This window comes from Salarias fasciatus, chromosome 5 (assembly GCF_902148845.1).
Source record: "Salarias fasciatus chromosome 5, fSalaFa1.1, whole genome shotgun sequence".
Taxonomy (NCBI): domain Eukaryota; kingdom Metazoa; phylum Chordata; class Actinopteri; order Blenniiformes; family Blenniidae; genus Salarias; species Salarias fasciatus.
This window is the reverse complement of record NC_043749.1, coordinates 16,618,559-16,635,629: the sequence shown is the minus strand read 5'-3', so window position 1 is coordinate 16,635,629 and position 17,071 is coordinate 16,618,559. Positions and strand designations below refer to the sequence as shown.

At 42.8% G+C, this 17,071-nt stretch overlaps 1 protein-coding gene across 1 annotated transcript in view; it reads left to right on the top strand.

Annotated features, from left to right (window-relative positions):
• Positions 1–1,692: 1,692 nt before the first annotated feature.
• Positions 1,693–17,071, top strand: part of LOC115388699 (zinc finger E-box-binding homeobox 2) — a 29,471-nt gene continuing 14,092 nt past the window's right edge. Inside the window, exon 1 of the mRNA XM_030091946.1 lies at positions 1,693–1,868. Within this exon, the coding sequence (XP_029947806.1) occupies positions 1,790–1,868 (79 nt within the window). The 5' untranslated portion in view covers positions 1,693–1,789. The remainder of the gene's footprint in view (positions 1,869–17,071) is intronic.

Here is a 17,071-nt window from a genome sequence, read left to right as displayed (position 1 = left end):
TAGTTTTTTTTTTTTTTACAGACTACAGGAATATGTTAAGTTTTTGGCGATCCACTTGTGATTCAGAGAAATTAAGATAACTTATTTAACTTCTGCAACAATATTGCCTTTCCTTTGTTGATTTCCACTGAAATTTTATTTTCTGCTCTAAGAACTTCAAAACATTTCAACAAACATTTAAAGTCTTTCTAATTTGATCCATTTTGAACACATATCAACCTTTTTTTTTTGTTAAATGCAAAACAAAGCATATATTAGTATCTTTCTATGCATGATGTGGCTGAAAAAAGTTTAAAAAATACTTTTGCCTTTTTTTAAATAAGGCAATAGTTGTTTCCATTCATCATAATTCAAATCGTTTAAGCCATGACAAAGGGTGTATTTAATTCAGCCCGTCCCCCCAGAGATTTGAGGATTAACACAATTGTCATTGGGAGTAGTTTCACAAGTTGGCATTGTACTGCCCACGGAACAAAGCAGCCAAACTAACCAATGCATGAATGTATAATAAACACCGAATGCTTGGTGTTAAAGGTGTCTGCATGATTCAACAGGTAATCCAGATTTCTGTCCTGAGTCTGCTGAAAGTTCTCCTAATGAATACAAGACAACTCAGCTTTCAGGTGTTAATGTCTGAGTGGAATAAAAGGTGATGCCTGGGACTTTAAAGATTATCAGAATATACGTTCCCTGTGTGGCTTGTGTGTTCAGATCCTCTCAAAACTTCAATGCAGCTAATCCTCCTTTTACTTTTCTGCCTTCACCTCGCTTAATCTGTGTTATTGTGTCAGATCCCTGTTTGCTTAGTCCGCATGGACCCAACGGCGGAGCACATTATGGTCTGTGAAAGGCAGCCTGGCTCGGTCTTATTCTCTGGCACAGTTTCTTGAAGGTGGGGGGGCACGAGAAAGCCAAGGTGGGGGTCCTGAACGCTGCGTTAGAGGTTTATTTCGGATGTTTTTTTTCTTTCTTTTTTTATTCAGTTGCAAAACAGATTACGGCCCAGGTTGCAAAACAAAGGGCGGCCAATGCACTACTTCCTACAGCTGTCCGGGGGTGAATGGGGGGCTCAGGACGGGGTCCTCTCCGGGATACTGGAGCGCAGGTGATGCGCATAACAGTCAGGCTATAAAACCTTTTGACGGAGTGCAGGAGGGGGCGCGCATACCTGTTTATATTAACCTGCACGGGTGCGTGAGTCTGGAAACGATCCATTTGGCATCAGGTTAATCTACAAATTAATAAATAAAAGTTAAAACTCAAATGAATATGTTCATGAACCTAAAAAAACAAAAACAAAAAAACAACATGTCTTTGCAGTTCCTTCTGCTCGTTACGCACCTCATTCAAACAGACGAGGAAAGTTAAGTGTGCAACACTCTGAGCCTCATTAGTGGGAAACGAGCACCGGAGAGGAGGTGCAAGAGCGGATTCGGAATAATATACACTCAGAGTATTACCAGGGGGGGTTTATGGCCGGGCTGAATGATCGGGTCTCGGCCGCGCCGCTGCTTTGGGGAAGGTGCGGGTCTGCGGTGCCAAGCCTGACCTCAGGGCCAACCTCTGCTGCTGACATCACTCCGCACGGCTCGTCGCCTCCGCCTGGAGTCCCATCAAGGTCCGCGTCTCCCCGCTGCGACCGAAGGCGATGCCTCACTGCCATTCATTCTCAGGCAGCCTCTCAGGACGCACGCTCCGCGCAAGCTCCCCGGACGACCGCTTCTTCTGCTTTTCTTCCTTTCTTTTTTCTTTTATTATTTTTGTAAAGGGGAAGAAATAGAGCGCGGTCATGACAGAAGAGAGCAGGGGGATGACAGAGGAAAGCAGGGGAAAGCGCAGGAAGCAAGCCAACCCCAGGAGGAACAGAGGTAAGAAGCACAAAAGCGCTGCAAAGTTTGGAGAAGTTGGTCAGTGATGCGGGCAGATGTCGGACGTCAAGGCGCCGCAGCCGCATCGGTATCTGCCGGGCTTTTGAGAAGAAAAGAAACCCCGAACTGTGTGTTTCAGACACTTTCTCCACACTTTATGGCTTGTTGCTGCAGTAATTGCAGGGATGAGCAGTAATTCGTGGATGTCGTTCTGGTGATTCTGACTGAAATTACAATGCAATTAAGCAATGTTTTCAAAAAAACAACATCATCAAGTGTTTTTTTTTTTTTGAACGCATGTTTTGTTCTTCCCTCGTTTATATACACGATTAAATACAAGGAAAACTGTTTTCGGTTAATTTGATTCGGTAGAAGCCACACCACTTTTTTTTCTTAATGAGATTAATTCGTTTATTGTATTCCTGTTTAAATTGCCTCTTTAACCAACTCAAACCTTTTTCCACTTTACTGCTCTTGACTTGAGCGCGTTTTCCTCGTACATGCGTCCCTTTCTGTGACTTTTCAAGAATACAACCAAACTTTCTGTCGAGACTTTATTTGCTGATTTCTTACTATTCTATTTGTCAATGTAATACTAGTTTTTAAAATTGTGATTTAGTTTAAAAGTAGCCTGTAGAATCAAGGAGTAAATGAAAACAAGATCTTCACTTCATTTTCATCCTTATGATAGTTTTTTTTTTTTTTGCTTTGTTTATTAATTATTGGCATTTGAAATATAAAAAAAGGCACATCAACACATAATCAATATTCAAATATTTGTGTTGCACTGCAAAAGCAAATTACACGTTAAGGTTAACATTTTTTTTTTAAACAACATTTGAAATGAGATAGCTTGACAAGTGAATGTGGGAATTCTTCTGTGGTCCTGTACATTTTGACATTTATAATTATTACATGACTATCAATCATCTTATCAATAGTGACTGGATAGCCTCAGATGACCGCCAAGTTATCAGTTTCTGTGAAAGCACTTCCTACAGCAGCTCAGAGAGGAACTTCTAAGACAGCATGCACAACTTAATGACTTTGTTGAGACTTTGTGCTGCAAGCATCTGGCAGCATTGTGTTTATGTGTGGCTGTGTGTTCACAAAAGGGAGCAAACACACACACACACACACACACACACACTTGCTTAATAATGTGAATTTAACACATTTGGTATTGCACAAGTAAACTTTCCAATCGAATCATAAATTACACTTACAACTTATTTCCAAGGAAAACAAAGTTAACTTAACCATTACAACTTGAGTGATGGAGAATATTGCTGATGAGAGCCTTTTAGTGTCCTTCAGCTGACTTTTTGTGGTGCAAAAGTCATGGCTCGAGCTGTGAGTGGAATATTAATCCCAGAGGGAAAAAAAGGGTCACTTTCTTCTTTGACACTTTTGAGAATACTTGAGGGGAAGCTCACACTTGGTGGCTTCTCTTCATACCAAAGCCATCACAAACCAAACACTGTCCCTGTTTGCCTCTAATCTGACAGGCACCCGGCATGAGTCTATTTGCCGTGAGGAGTCAGTTTGCTTGTTTATTAGTTTGCTGTAAGTGTTTCCTCATTTTATTCAGAAAGGTGTGAAGCTCGGTGAAGTGCCACTCGGGTGTCAAGCTTCTCGGGCAACTCTGCATTCTTGGGTTCCTGTGTGCACACGTGCACGCGCGCGCACGGTCTCACCTTTGACTGTCACGTAGCAGTTTGTCGACCGACCGCACTCCATTTCACAAATCAACAGCGTCACACCACTGTGAAAGCTATCAGCTGCGCCGCACACTTACTGACAAGGGCCTGTCACTTATCAGACCACCAGCAAAAAAACCGTCCAGTTCCTTTAATTCCTGCAGAGACCTCAGAGGGGAGATAGGCATCACCTGCAGAGAATTTCCAGTAGAAACTTACTGGATGTGAACAACTCGAGCTCGCTCTTCAAAAAAAGCGAACAGGAAAACAGGAAACTGGCTATAAATTGATACTCGGTTGGGAATCTTGAAACAGTTTTAAATGTCATGTTGACGAACGTTATCTTTGATGTGTCACACACCGTCTATTTTTACTTCACGAATTAGTTCGGCCTGCGGTTTTCTTTTGCATTTTTTTTTTTTTTTTTTCGTCTGTTATTCCCTTGCGATTGGTTGGCGGATCTGCCAGTTAGGTGTGCTGCTCTTTACACATGGCGCATGTCACACATGTGAAACGTGTGTTAAAGCTGTGTGTAGGATTCTCGAGTGTGCATGGGCCAGAGGCGGCTGTGCGAGCAGGAAGTTAAAGGTCCTTGATAAAACCAAATGAATTTGGCAGGCCCGTCTCATAAGACAGCGATTTGGGGATCTTTTCCAAACCAGAAGAAAGAGAAAAAGCGTAGCCCTGGCTTTTCTTCTCTCTCCAAGGCGCCTATTGATTATGTCTCTGTCTCCCCCAATAAAACCGTCAATGTTCAGCAATATCAGGCAATGCGAGGAAATTACAACTCTTCATTCCTGGCAGATTGAAAACAGTCGCGGATTCAAGAGAGGAAACGTGTACATTTGAAATGACGACCTCCATTTACTGGCTGAAAGGGAGAGGTTTGACTTTCAAAGCGTGTGAAATTAATTAGCGAGGCGCTGACAACAGCCGATGGTTCAACACCCTCTCAGTCAGTCACGGTCACCTTAAACAGCGAGTTCTGACTCCACCGGGATAACTTTAGAGTTTGATTGTTCTGAAATCATCAACAGTTTTTATCATTTCAATGCTTTTTAACACAACTTGCCTTGTTTTTTAAAGCCAAACATGACAGGCCTGCAAAAACTTTTACTGTGAAGTGCTTTTCTAGGGAATCTTGAAAAAACTTTTTCTTCTAAATTTGCTTCAATTAAGAAGTTTACAAATATCTATTATGTGTCCTGTAGCATGCTGCAAAAGGAAGGTGGACGGCATTCATTGTAAGTGTATCCAACTGTTTAGATTGAAGTTTTCAGTTGATTTCTTTAATTTATCCTTTGTGTATGGGATTTCCCCTTCTCTCCAACGAGCGCGGCACCTCTGCCAGGAGGACATCCACAAAACTAATCACACTCATTCAAACTTTACTCTGGAATCAGATGTCAGGCCGTGTTTCGTGCACCCCCTCACAAACATATCTCGTCCCAGCGCCCGGCTTCTCATGTTTTGTTAGTTCATTAAAACTCTGTTATTGAGTGAATGTGTCTTTTTAGGAGAGAGCTTTCTCTCTGTTCCCCTCTCTCCCTTTCTCATTTTTCTCCTTTTTTCAAGTGCCAATTTATTTAAACTCCTTTCCCCTTTTCTTCTTTCTCCTTCATTGATTTCCAAACCCTAGTCTTTGTATGCAGCTGGGGCCCAGCTGTGTGTCTGTGACTGTGTACGTGTGCATATATATGTGTGTGTGTGTGTTCGTGTGTGTTTGTGTGGGTTTTTTCTGGCACAGTGCTGCCACAGTGAGCATAGCACACTGTACACAAAGGACTCGAGAAACAAAAAAGCGGGGGAAAAAAGAAAGAGAGAGAATAAGGGGGGGGGGGAGAGAGAGAACGCTGGAACGCCGAAGACTGACGCGCTTGTACTGTACAGAGTTTGAGGGGCAGGGCCTTTTGGACCGGGCCGACTTTAACGGCAGATGTATCAGCGCTCAGGGATGAGGGGTGGGGAGAGCGAGACGGCAATGAAGAGTCCAGGCACCACAGTTTATTACCGGGACTCTTCAAGGGGCTCAGCTCAGGCGTCAGGACCAGCGGGTGGGAGGGCCAGAATGAGACGAGCGGAGGGGAGGATGACAGAGATGGGGAGCTGATGGGGTTGACAGGACCGAAGACGGCGAAAACAGTTCTTCGGCGTGAGAAGACAAGGGATGGGGGGGACCTCAGGGGTGTGTGTGTGTGTGGGGGGGGGGGGGGGGGACAAGAGACAGGATGGGCGACAGGAACGTGGGATAATCTAAGTGTTTCCTTATTTGTTCCTCCACATTCCCAGAGCTCCGAGTGTCACAGGATTCTCTCGTCCCTGCTTTGTGCGCTTGATGCCAGATCTGCAGAGCAGTAATGGGGAATCCCTTGATTGAGTCCCTCTGGTATTTTTCACATGTTTATTCAATTATTGCTCATTCTGATGTTTCAGATGGAGTCAAAGCAGCCTCTCTGTATGCTCCTGCCTCATGGTTGCCACACTGGTGATTCTCAGCTACAGAGCACTGGAAAAAAGCAGACATTAACGTTCTGATTTATGTTTTTACAGCAATGTATATTGCAATAGTGTGAGGCACTCTTCCAGACAACTTGAATAGCTCTCTTTGGGGGAAAAAAATAATCACTTTAGAATAACTGGGATGACGGTGTCAGAGAATGCATTGGCTCTCTCAACAAGAACAGCACTGTTTGGCTCAAATGTAACATTTTCGTTTCCACATGCAGTGTGTGTGGACTTCCATTCCATTAATGTGCTCAACCCAGTGCCCTGATAGCGTCCTCATGGTGATCTGAATGTTCGACACAAAACCGCTGAACTCAGGGAGATCCAACTGTTGCAGAGCTGAATAATCTAAATGAAGGACACAGTGCCCAAATCCCCCAAAACACTTATTGACCTAATTAAAATTGAGCGAACAAATCCAGCAAATGTTTTGATTGATTGAGGTCAAACACTGTGGTTCCCATCCCCAGGAAATGCTGCATTGAAACCACACACTGCGCAAGTAGATGTATTAGAATGCAGTGCTCTACATGGACGTACACAAATGGAAATACCCAATATTAGACACTGCCCAGGTCGAAACATTTCATCTGTTTCAATACTGTATGAACTGTTAGACGACTTTTAATTTCAGTTGAACACTTTAATGTGACACAAATTCAGGGAGTTGTGGCATTTGGCTCTCGGATGGTGTAATTTTGATTAGTCAGACTCAAAGTCAGTCATAGACGTTTGTGTTTATAGGGCTGGCTCTGTATATCGGGGTTCTGCACATTCAAAATGATTAAATGCTCTCGTCGGAGTTGCAGTTAGGTAATTTATATACTGTGTGGCAGGATTCTGGTGACAGTCGGCCAGGGAGAAGGATGGGTGGTGTGAGGTGGTTAGAGAAAAGTCACATATTATAGTAAAGAGAAATACCTGTAAGAAATGTTTTCCGTTCACTGCCAGTGTTTGCAAACTTAGTACAGACACTCTTTGGTGATCTGACCTCTTCATGTATGAACAAAATATTGTTTTATGAACTCAGCTGTTCTCTTTTCCTGGGGTGTTGGACAGAGGGAGGGTGTGTCCCCGGCGATGCAGGTTTTATTCATTTGTAATTTCCCAGTGAGAATATCCCAAATTCAGTTCTGTCTTTGAGGACTTTCTGTTTGGGGCTGACATGCTCTTCCTGTGTGGCGTGTGAGGTTTCCAAAAATGTGCTCGGGAGTCATTGTGACTCCAAATGTGTGTAGATGTGGGTGTGTGTGATTCTCCTTGTCTTTGTTTTTCCCTTTCGATGGACTGTTGACTTGTTGAAGGTTAATCCTGACTTCAGAGTAAGCTGTGATGGATGGATGGATGGATGGATGGATGGATGGATGGATGGATGGATGTGTGTCCAGCCTGGGGGGATCTGCCACTGCAGGTTTAATGTATCCAGAATAAGTTTCTGCCATAAGATTTCCTGCATGTGAATGTTGCTTTTCCCATTGTGTCAAGAGGAGACAGAACTATTCCATATATCACACACGTTTATTTTGCTACAAACTGCTGCAAATCAACGTTATGAATTTCACCTTTGTCTCTCAACATTTATTAAAAAGGTCTTCAAAGCATGGATGTTAAACACAAAATAAGTTGCTCTAACAGACCAGAACAACGGAGAACTAATAGCGTCATAAAAAAAAGCTTGAAGGCTGAGCATTTATCTAAGGATCACACCCATTCTACTGTAAGATAGCACTAATAGCCCCAGAGCTCATGAGGTGTGTGTGTGTCATGATATCTAGTCACACACTCAACACCAGCTTCTATTTATGCGGCTTAATGGTGAAGCATTTTTATATTCACCATCAAAGCTTTCTTTTTTATCTAGTGGAAAAAAAGTTTACATACTGTAAAGTTTGACGCTGCAAATGAATCCCTTGCGTTCTTGACATACTCCATTTGCAGTGGTATTGTTATGTCCTTTGTCGTTGCTTTGGCAAAGCTTCTCACCATTAAGTCTATTTGGGGATCTTCATTTATTGCAGACGGCCTGGGGGTTGTGCGTTTGATACGCTGCACATGTTTAGCAGAAGAAAGAGTTTCAAACTGTCCAGATCGGCAAGCTCTCTGCACACAATTTATAGATATGTGCTGTTTTATCACACCTCAAATTAAATTTGGAAACCCTGCTTCAGCTGTCATGTATTACAAGGGCCAGATGGGTGGCAGAGAGCGAGAGGAGAGGCAGAGGAGGAGACGGGGAGAAAGCCGCCCAGCAGGCAGCCCCACTTATCTTCCTGGGAGTTTGCCAGTGTATGCCAGTAAAGGAAGTAGATAAAGTACTGGGTGACACGAGGAAAAGTTAAATTAGCTGCATGTCAGCATCAGTCAGGAGAAGTGCTGTCTTTTGTTTTTAAGAACGAGTCTTAATTAAATCTGAGGCAAGAAAACATTGCACCTGCCAGTAACACTTTCTTCCTGTATCTTACTTACCTGCTCATATCCTGAAAATCATCTGCTAATTGCTACAACAAGGAATAAACCATTAAAGCATTCAGTTAATCCTTCCATCCGCGACCGTACTAAAATATCTTGTTTCTCAAAACCATTACATTACTAAGTTAATCCTGTGCCGGTATACTAAAAACACAACTATCTGGTGACAGTGATGTGAGTGGAAGGATGCCAGATACTATAAAATAAAGTTCAGCCAGTCATTTAAAGGGTGGTGCATATGGACTTCAGCAAAGTGAAGAAAACGTGGTGACTGTTAGAACATCCTTAAAGGAACTAGCGTCATAATTTCTGTCAGTGTGATTCAAACAAACAAAAAGTGACGTGGCGCCGGCAGAAACGAACTGATTCATATTCAGAGGTGCTCCGCTCTCACATGTAAAAACAACATTCTTACATGCATACCATTCATACACGTCGCAGGCCACTTTACACCATCAGTATTTCCTGTCATGTGACCTCTTTATGGGATAATTCAGCCTGTGACACAGCAAAAAAAAAAAAAAAAAAATGTTCTGGTATCGTTTAAAAATCATGAAATCTAGAGTTCAAGGTGTTTATTTGGACTAAGAATTCCCCAGATCTCAAGCCAGTTGAGCATCTGTAGGATGTGCTGGAAAAATAAGTCGGGCTGAGGGGACCCCATTTCGAAACCTCCAGGATTTAATGGATCTGCCGCTTGATCTTATAAAGTCCATGCTTTGGTGGGTCAGGGAAGGTTTGGTGGCACGAGAGGGACCTGCTCGATGTTTGACATGTGGTTTTAATGTTGTGGCTGTGGCTCGTGTAGGAGGAAAGTGTTAGCGAAGACTAAACAATATTAGGTTTTGGTTTTGGGGTATTTTTGGTGTATGTAGTTTTGAAATGCATTATCATACAGTCAGCGTTCAGTCAAATATCTTGATGAACTGCTCATAGAAGAAAAGAACAAAATGTCAATCTCTGGCTATATTATGCAAATATATAAAATCCTATCATAATTGATCTGAAATACATCATGAAAATATCTTTTTCATTCTTACAAAGCCCAAAGATGACCACTTCTAAAGCTAGTTTTGTTCAATTAGTTGCAAAATTTGACTTTTCTTTGCATATATTTCCCAGTCATTGTTTTTTTCTTTCCTCTCTGATCTAGTAAAATATTGGCATGATTCATATTAGAATGTTTCTTTTCCTTAAGTACACAATGTATTGTCTCAAAAATAAGCAACTAAATTTCAGGCATGCTAAACAAGGAAACAGCATAATCACTTTTAAGTAACAACAACTTTAAATGTCTCTGTCACAATCTTTATTATTGCTTTTGTTTTTTCTGAACTTGTTTATGGTAATATAGTTAGAATAGAGTTTTTAAAGAGGAATCTGCTTTGGCTTTAAGAAGACAGTCCATCTGAACCTGACAGCTTTACCACTGTAAACCCTGTTTGCTCAGATCTTCTGCTGCTTCTACCAGGCAAGGTGAGAGAAAAAAAACAAAAAAAAAAAACAGTAAAACTTGGACTGACCACGAGAAAGGTGTGCAAAAGGCCAGCCAGCTAACTCCCCCGATCTGTGTGTGTGTGTCTCCCTGTACCTGTGATCACCTGGTACCACCTATCACACACTCACACACACATAATGTACATACACGCAGCGGGGAGTAAACACATTCCTTGGTGGAGAGAACACGGTTCACTGATTTTTAGAGCCACCTGTAACAGTCAAAGCTTTAGGTGTTAAAAAAAAGGATCTCTCTCTTTCTCTCTGTGTGTCTCTCTCTGAAAATATTTCCATTTTGTCTCCATTTGGATTCTTCAGGAGAACACTTGGATGTTTTTCAGGCACTAAATTACCACAGGAATTAACCCTCATTCATTCTTTTTTTTTTTTTTTTGCTGTTGTTTTTTTCTTCATCACGAAAAGTACCTTCAAGGAAATACTCGGCAGCATCACAGGCCAACGTTCATGATATGAGTGATGATTAGTTTTTAGCAACAATTATTGCTGTTTTACTGTAGTTGATGCTTTTAAACATAATGTTTTTACAGCTACAATCAATACAAGGCAAAAGGTTTTTAGCGTTTTGAAGTATGAGATCATGTGATTGAATCTCTAGCTCAGGTATAAAGAGCAGGATTTGTGCATCGGAAGTATTTTGTGTGTGAAAGGAAGTCGTGCAGTGTGTCACGATCCACTACGGTCATTATCATCACATAACATCTGCCAGATATCTCTTATCTCATCTTTTCGGAAAGAACTTCTTTTAAAATATGATTACTTAGGAGCAATGAAACCATAAAACATCTTAAAGAGCTCTTATTTAGTGATTAATGTAAGAAATGGAAACGGCAAGAAGAAAAAAACACCCAGAAGTCATGCAGAACTGCTCTCCTCCTTTTTTCCTTTTCAGCGGTGCAGTTACATTTGGTACCTCGGGGAAACGGTTATGAATATACAGTACATATGTCCTGCATTGCAGGAGGGATGAAGGGGAAATCAGCCATGAGGCAGCCTGGCAGCATATCAGAGGAGGCAACGTCATCTAAATGATAGAAGTTAAAGGTGCGAATGTGGCCAGGCGTCAGATCGACAGAGATGCAGATATAGAGGGGTCACTTCCTCATTCTCTCTCTTTTTCTCTGCTTACCTCCGCACAACTTCAACTTTTTCTGACTTATAGTTTCCTCCCTTTCTTCTCTCCCTCTTTATGCGAGTCGCTCATTTCAGTCCTGTTTCAGCGTTCTCTCCTTTTGCTCTTCCCTTATCATCCCTTTGATCCCGCCTCATCTGCGTTTCCGTGTATCTCAGCTCTTTCACCTCTTATCCCTGTCACTGGTTTTGGGTTGTTTTTTTTTTGGGTTTTTTTTTCCACTTTCATCCATTACCTCTGCTTTTCTTCGTCTCTCTTTCCATCCCTCCATCCTCTGCTCCTCCCAGCCCGGGCTCCCCCGGCCCTGTACGGTCGCCATCGAGGCCCCCCCACCTCCACCTCCTCTCTCCCCGAGCGCCTCCCCTGTCCCACTGACACCACACGCTGCTCCCATCCCCCGAAAACCACTTCAAACAGCCAGCGCCATCAAAGACCACAGTCAGTCAGCCAGGCAGTCAGCCAGCCAGCCAGTAAGGCAGCCAGTCAGCCAGCCTTCTGCTTCGACTTAAAATTACTGTCGTCCTAGTCGCAAGGCTGCTTTCCTCTTCTGATACACATCAAAGATCCTCTTAAACTCCCCAAGTTTGCTTTTTAAACGTTTTTCTTGTTGAGTCTTTTTTATGTACATTATTTCACTGGTTGAGGTTTCACACACACACACACTCACACACACTCTCTCCCTCTCTCTCTTCTTGCCATCACTTTTTTTTTTTTTTTCTTTCACTCTAACATGGGCCAGGTCAGTAATGACATGCACACACTTTCTTGTGCGGTTCTGCTTGCCTTTGCATTTTTCTCCGTGACTTTAATTAGTTTCTTTTCTAGGCGTCGGTTTGGGGCTTCACGTGCACGAGCCGTGCACACAGGACGGCCGAGCTGAAACTAATATGCAGATGATTCATGCACAGTGACAACAAGCGTGTGATCACAAAGCAGCGGGATCAACCGTCTCCGCGCATGTTTACAGGCAGGAGATAAGTGATGGGGGAAAGCAGAGAGAGGCATTACAAAGGCATATCTTCCATGTTACAAAGCCCTTGAGGTCACGTGTGGTCACTCGGCTGTCGGCACCGCCGTTTCACTTTTGAGAGCTGTAATGTCGGCCTGACCCAGAGGATGGCGCCCCGTCTGTATGTTAACCGAGGCAGGAACAGGAAAGCAGGATCTCATCTTGAGGCTGCGTCTGACAGAACAAAATGTCTCACTGTAGAGCAACTTTTTGAACATATGACCGCTGACTAAACGCCGGTGCCTCTTAAACAGCCTCACTGAGAAATGCCCAAGCAGCATTATTAATATTGTCATCTGTAGCAGCAGTCGGGGTTTATTGTGTCTCTGTTCATGCATGTGTGGCGAACACCTTAATGTGGTCTGCTCTGATCTTTTATATCTTAATGTGGGTTTGTTCAAATTCTTATATCTTGTGTTTTAAATCTGCTTTAAGTGGTTACATTAAGACGTTTTTTTCAATGCAGTAAACTCCCTTTTTTCAGGAGCACTGTATCACGCACAACACCTCGAGGAGATCTTATTTACAGATGTTTAAAACAGACAAAAGCCAGCGGGATACCAGGCATTTTTGTGTTACCCTCAAAACAAATCTCCTGTAGTAACTAAAGGTTGCAGCTCAAGTCGAACTAACCAAATCCCACATTGCATAACTGTTAAGCTCAAAGAGAGGTTTTATTTAGCGTGTACCCCTATTAAAAAACTTCAGAACCTTTGTACCCTGACAGAGAATGTTTTAATATTCAAAAGGAGCCACTATTGTGTGGTTTCTTGCGCCAACGTACAAAATAAAGAGCCACATCAGAAGGCTGGAACGGTCCCTGAGCATTTTCATGTGTAAGAAAAAAGAGGGAAAACAAATTTGGAGAGGGGGAGACAGGGGTATTTATAGAGTGGTGTGAGAGTCTTTGCAATGACAGGAGTCTAATGAAGTGGAGTTTGGGTTTTGATTCACAATGCGGTGAGTGCGTGGGTCCCTGTGTGACCGTTACTGCATTCCAGCACCGATCCCTCGGTACACGGAAACCATCGCGGGCCGCAGGAGGAGGCAGAGCGCCAACTCCAAATAACGTGTTCCTCCTAACCGAGCTAACCTTTCTCACCAGCGCTGGTCTCGCTTCCAGTGCAGCAGATGCACGCAGGGCGCGATGCGGCCCACACGGTGCTCGAATAACACCGAGAAGCTCCATATGTGCACACACACACACACACACACACACACACACACACACACACACACACACACCAAACAGAGTCACACAGTATGTATACAGTCGTTAAGTCAATTTGTCTCTGCTAGTGAGTCACAAACACAGAAGGTGAGTCAAACAACACAGTTGATATAGTGGGGAAATTCTCAATGGTGCCGGCAGCGCGTCTTATTTTATATTCGATCAGTCTCAGTTCTACCTCCATAATAACAGCAAACATGATACAAACCAGTTACTGAAATCTGCAGCAGGCATAGTGTGAACCAGCCATCAGCCGCTTATTGATAGATCTGTAACTTAACTTTGATATTGTAGAATATTTCTGCACCTTTTTTTTTTCAGTGGCTCAATCAGTATAATCACATCTTGTTTGTGTTTGAATAAAAGTTGACCAGAGCCATATCCTTGAAAATTAAAAAAAAATATATCCCCGATAATCCATTTATAGCAGTACAGTCCTTTTTCACATTCGATTCTCTGCTGACAATATCCGACAATATAATGTGTGTAATATAAAGCTTTCAAGATGCCTTGCCCATTTGTTTTAAAACGGACTGTGTCTTGCAATAGTGTAATGTGAAAACGGTGGTAATGTTGTTATTAGAAATCTGAGCCCACTGTCCATTTTCATGATTTTCATAAAGTTTAGAAAACCTACAAGTTACAAATGTTGTAATATCCAGTACTAAGAAATGGTCACTTTACTTAAAAAAAAAGAAAAAAGAATAATAATCTTGTTCTAATGTCAGAAATCAAATGTTTTGCATGTGTCTGCATTGTTCCAAAAGTGGCACTCAGACAGAAACCCACATTGATTTGCTTTGAAGGTTAAAGTTGGTGTCAGTCAAGGTAGACTTCTTTTTTCTGCCTCTGTGGTGGTCGACACGACAGGTAAACACGGTGGTGAATGTAGGTAGCGGCACACAGGAAACCTTCAAAGGAGGAAGGCAGAAAACCACATCTGTTCTGCACACCTCCCTACACTCTGTCCTGTTTTTTTTTTTGCAAATAGAAAACCTTGTTGCTGTGTTTTTATTATTGATGGATGTTTGTTGCACATGCTAGTGTCAGAACAGTTAGCCATTTTTAGTTTGATAATGTGAAAAAAAGCTGCCAGAAACTAACAAACTATGTCTGTCTTGTCTTTCATAGAGAGCAGCCAGGAACACAGATTACCAGATAAATGAGAAGTAATGGTTCTGTTTTGACCTTGAATTGTCTGTGTCGAGTTAACGACATACACACAGAGCCGAAAAGCAAATGTCAAGACAACAGAAAGTCTCTTCCCCCCAATCTATGAAGAAGACCTGGCAGCGTATGAAGAGGTGTCATTATCAGCTACAAAAGATAAGATGATAATGTTGCCAACTGACCACTTCCCTTTGAAAGTACCTGTGAGAAACGTAAAGCTTCTCATTTTGCGGTTCCTGTCAGCTCTGCGCTTAACTTCAGTTAACATCATTACAGGCTACAAAAATATATTGTGGATGTGTAGAGTTGACTCACCGCAGTCTAAGAATATATAGCCGGGGCAGGAATCTTCAAGACGAGATGAGTGCTTAACTTTTCTGTGTTTTTTTTTTTTTTTTTTCATTCTGTGTCTTGAGTAGTGCGTCCATCAGAGCCACATGGTTCACCCTGCTTCACACACACCTTTGTGGTGGGATTACCCCCAGCGAGTTTTGACCCATTTCAGACCCTGACTCATTCATTACATGTTTTCATGTCAGTGTGACACGCACCACTGCATGTTACCAGTAATCATTCAACATGTAATTGTACTTTACATGTATGTGGTTAATGCAAAAGCTAAACAAGGATGTGCAGCATGCATGAGTGAAGTGAGTAGGAGGATTTATCTGGTTTAAAGAGAGAAAATGGTTAAGATTAAAGGTGAAGGACTGCAACACACAGGCCGTGCCGTGCCGTAAGTAACTGCTGCTTTAACTGTCTGGTGGTTTTGCAGTGTTTTTAATTGTTGGTTTAATTTGTTCAGTTTGTGTACTCACATCAGAGCCGGTTTCCGCTGAGTGTATGTGGCTGTCTGCCTGTTGCGGCTGTGTGGCATATAGAGAGAGAATAACAGATCACTGATGCTGATATCAATCGATTTTCAAAGTCCTTCCAGAGCAGCCACACATGACGCGCGCTGCGTTGCTGTCGTCTTTTGGGGGCTGTACTTTGATTTGCTGAGCATCCTCTGAAATCGTACTGGGAGCCTTGTATGTGAATAATGAAACTAGCACCAGCGCAGACACACTCAGAACAAAACTTGTTGACAAATCAACTTTGTGCGTATCAGCGAATGCCACTGTGGCTTTGAAGCTAATAAAATGCCAAAAGCCATTCTGGTTTTGTTGTGTTTTGTTTTGTTTTTTGTCACAGGGGCCCTAATTGAGCAGAATTGTTAGAAGTGACTGAACAAGGCGAGAGAGTTTCACTACAGCGTTCGCAGGCCTCTCTGCCTTAATCAATACGGTGGAAATCAGCTTTCTGTTTACTTGTCGGGCGGATTGTTCCGTGCTCCTCTGTGTCTTTCGGAGTGCAGCGGCTGCCCCCTCGGCCGGGGTTTGAACACTCTGACAGGGCGGTGTCTCCTAACGAGCGGGACATCTGAAGGCACGGAGCCGTGACTCTTTGCTGCTGTGGCGTTGCGCTGGGCTTCCACTTCTCCATCTCTGAGCGAAGCTCGCATTTTCTTGAAGCTCTGAGCTCAAACACACACCCACACACACACACACACACACACACACACACACGCACACATGATCTTATTGCTGTGTATTTCTTCGCTTTGATCATGTTGCGGACCTCTGCTGCAACAAGCTGGTCTTGCTCCCTGTTTTAGCCCACAAGTCACGTTTGTTTGTTTTTCAGCATTTCTCTGTTACCCGGTGTGTGTGTGTGTGTGTGTGTGTGTGTGTGTGAGTGAGTGTGTGTGCGTGTTGGGGGAATTTCCCTCTATGGCGTGTTTTTCACAGTTCGACATCAGTTGGAGAATTCGTGCCATGGACACTGTTGTTTTTTCTGAGTGTGTTTCTTGAGAAATTCCTCTCTCCCCTGCCTCGCGCTCTCATCTCTCCCTCCTCTCTCGTTTTCTTTTTGCGCCGTTCATGCTCTGCAGTGTTCCCTTCATACAATGTTGCCACCTCCTTTCTTTGCAACACACACCTCAGAGCTGTGTCCCAAACACACCACAGTAGAGAAAATTCGCACAGACCACCACACATTGTGTCTTATCATCTCTTCACACAGTGCCTCGCTTTTCACACTAAGAGTCATTTGCAAAGACACAAAAAAAAAAATAAAAAGAAAGAAAAAATCGAAAAGAGAAAATTCCGGCTCTTTGCCATCTGAGGAAGAACTGCAATCAGTTGAACTCAAACTCTGCCACTTAGACTTTCATATCAATGTGTTTGAGGTTATTTTCACCATCATTAGACAGGAATGTTTGCACTTCCTCCTCACCGGCCACAGAAATGCTGTTGAAGTGCAGCACAGCATTACATCGCCACCATTCCTATTGGTTAACATATGATTTTAAGCATTTAATCCTCAATTTGCTGTCACCCTTTGTGATATAATCCATACAATATTTGGAAAAGCTGATACTCGGAGTTGCATTCCAGAGGGAGAGAAACTTCAGTTTCACATTTCTAGTTA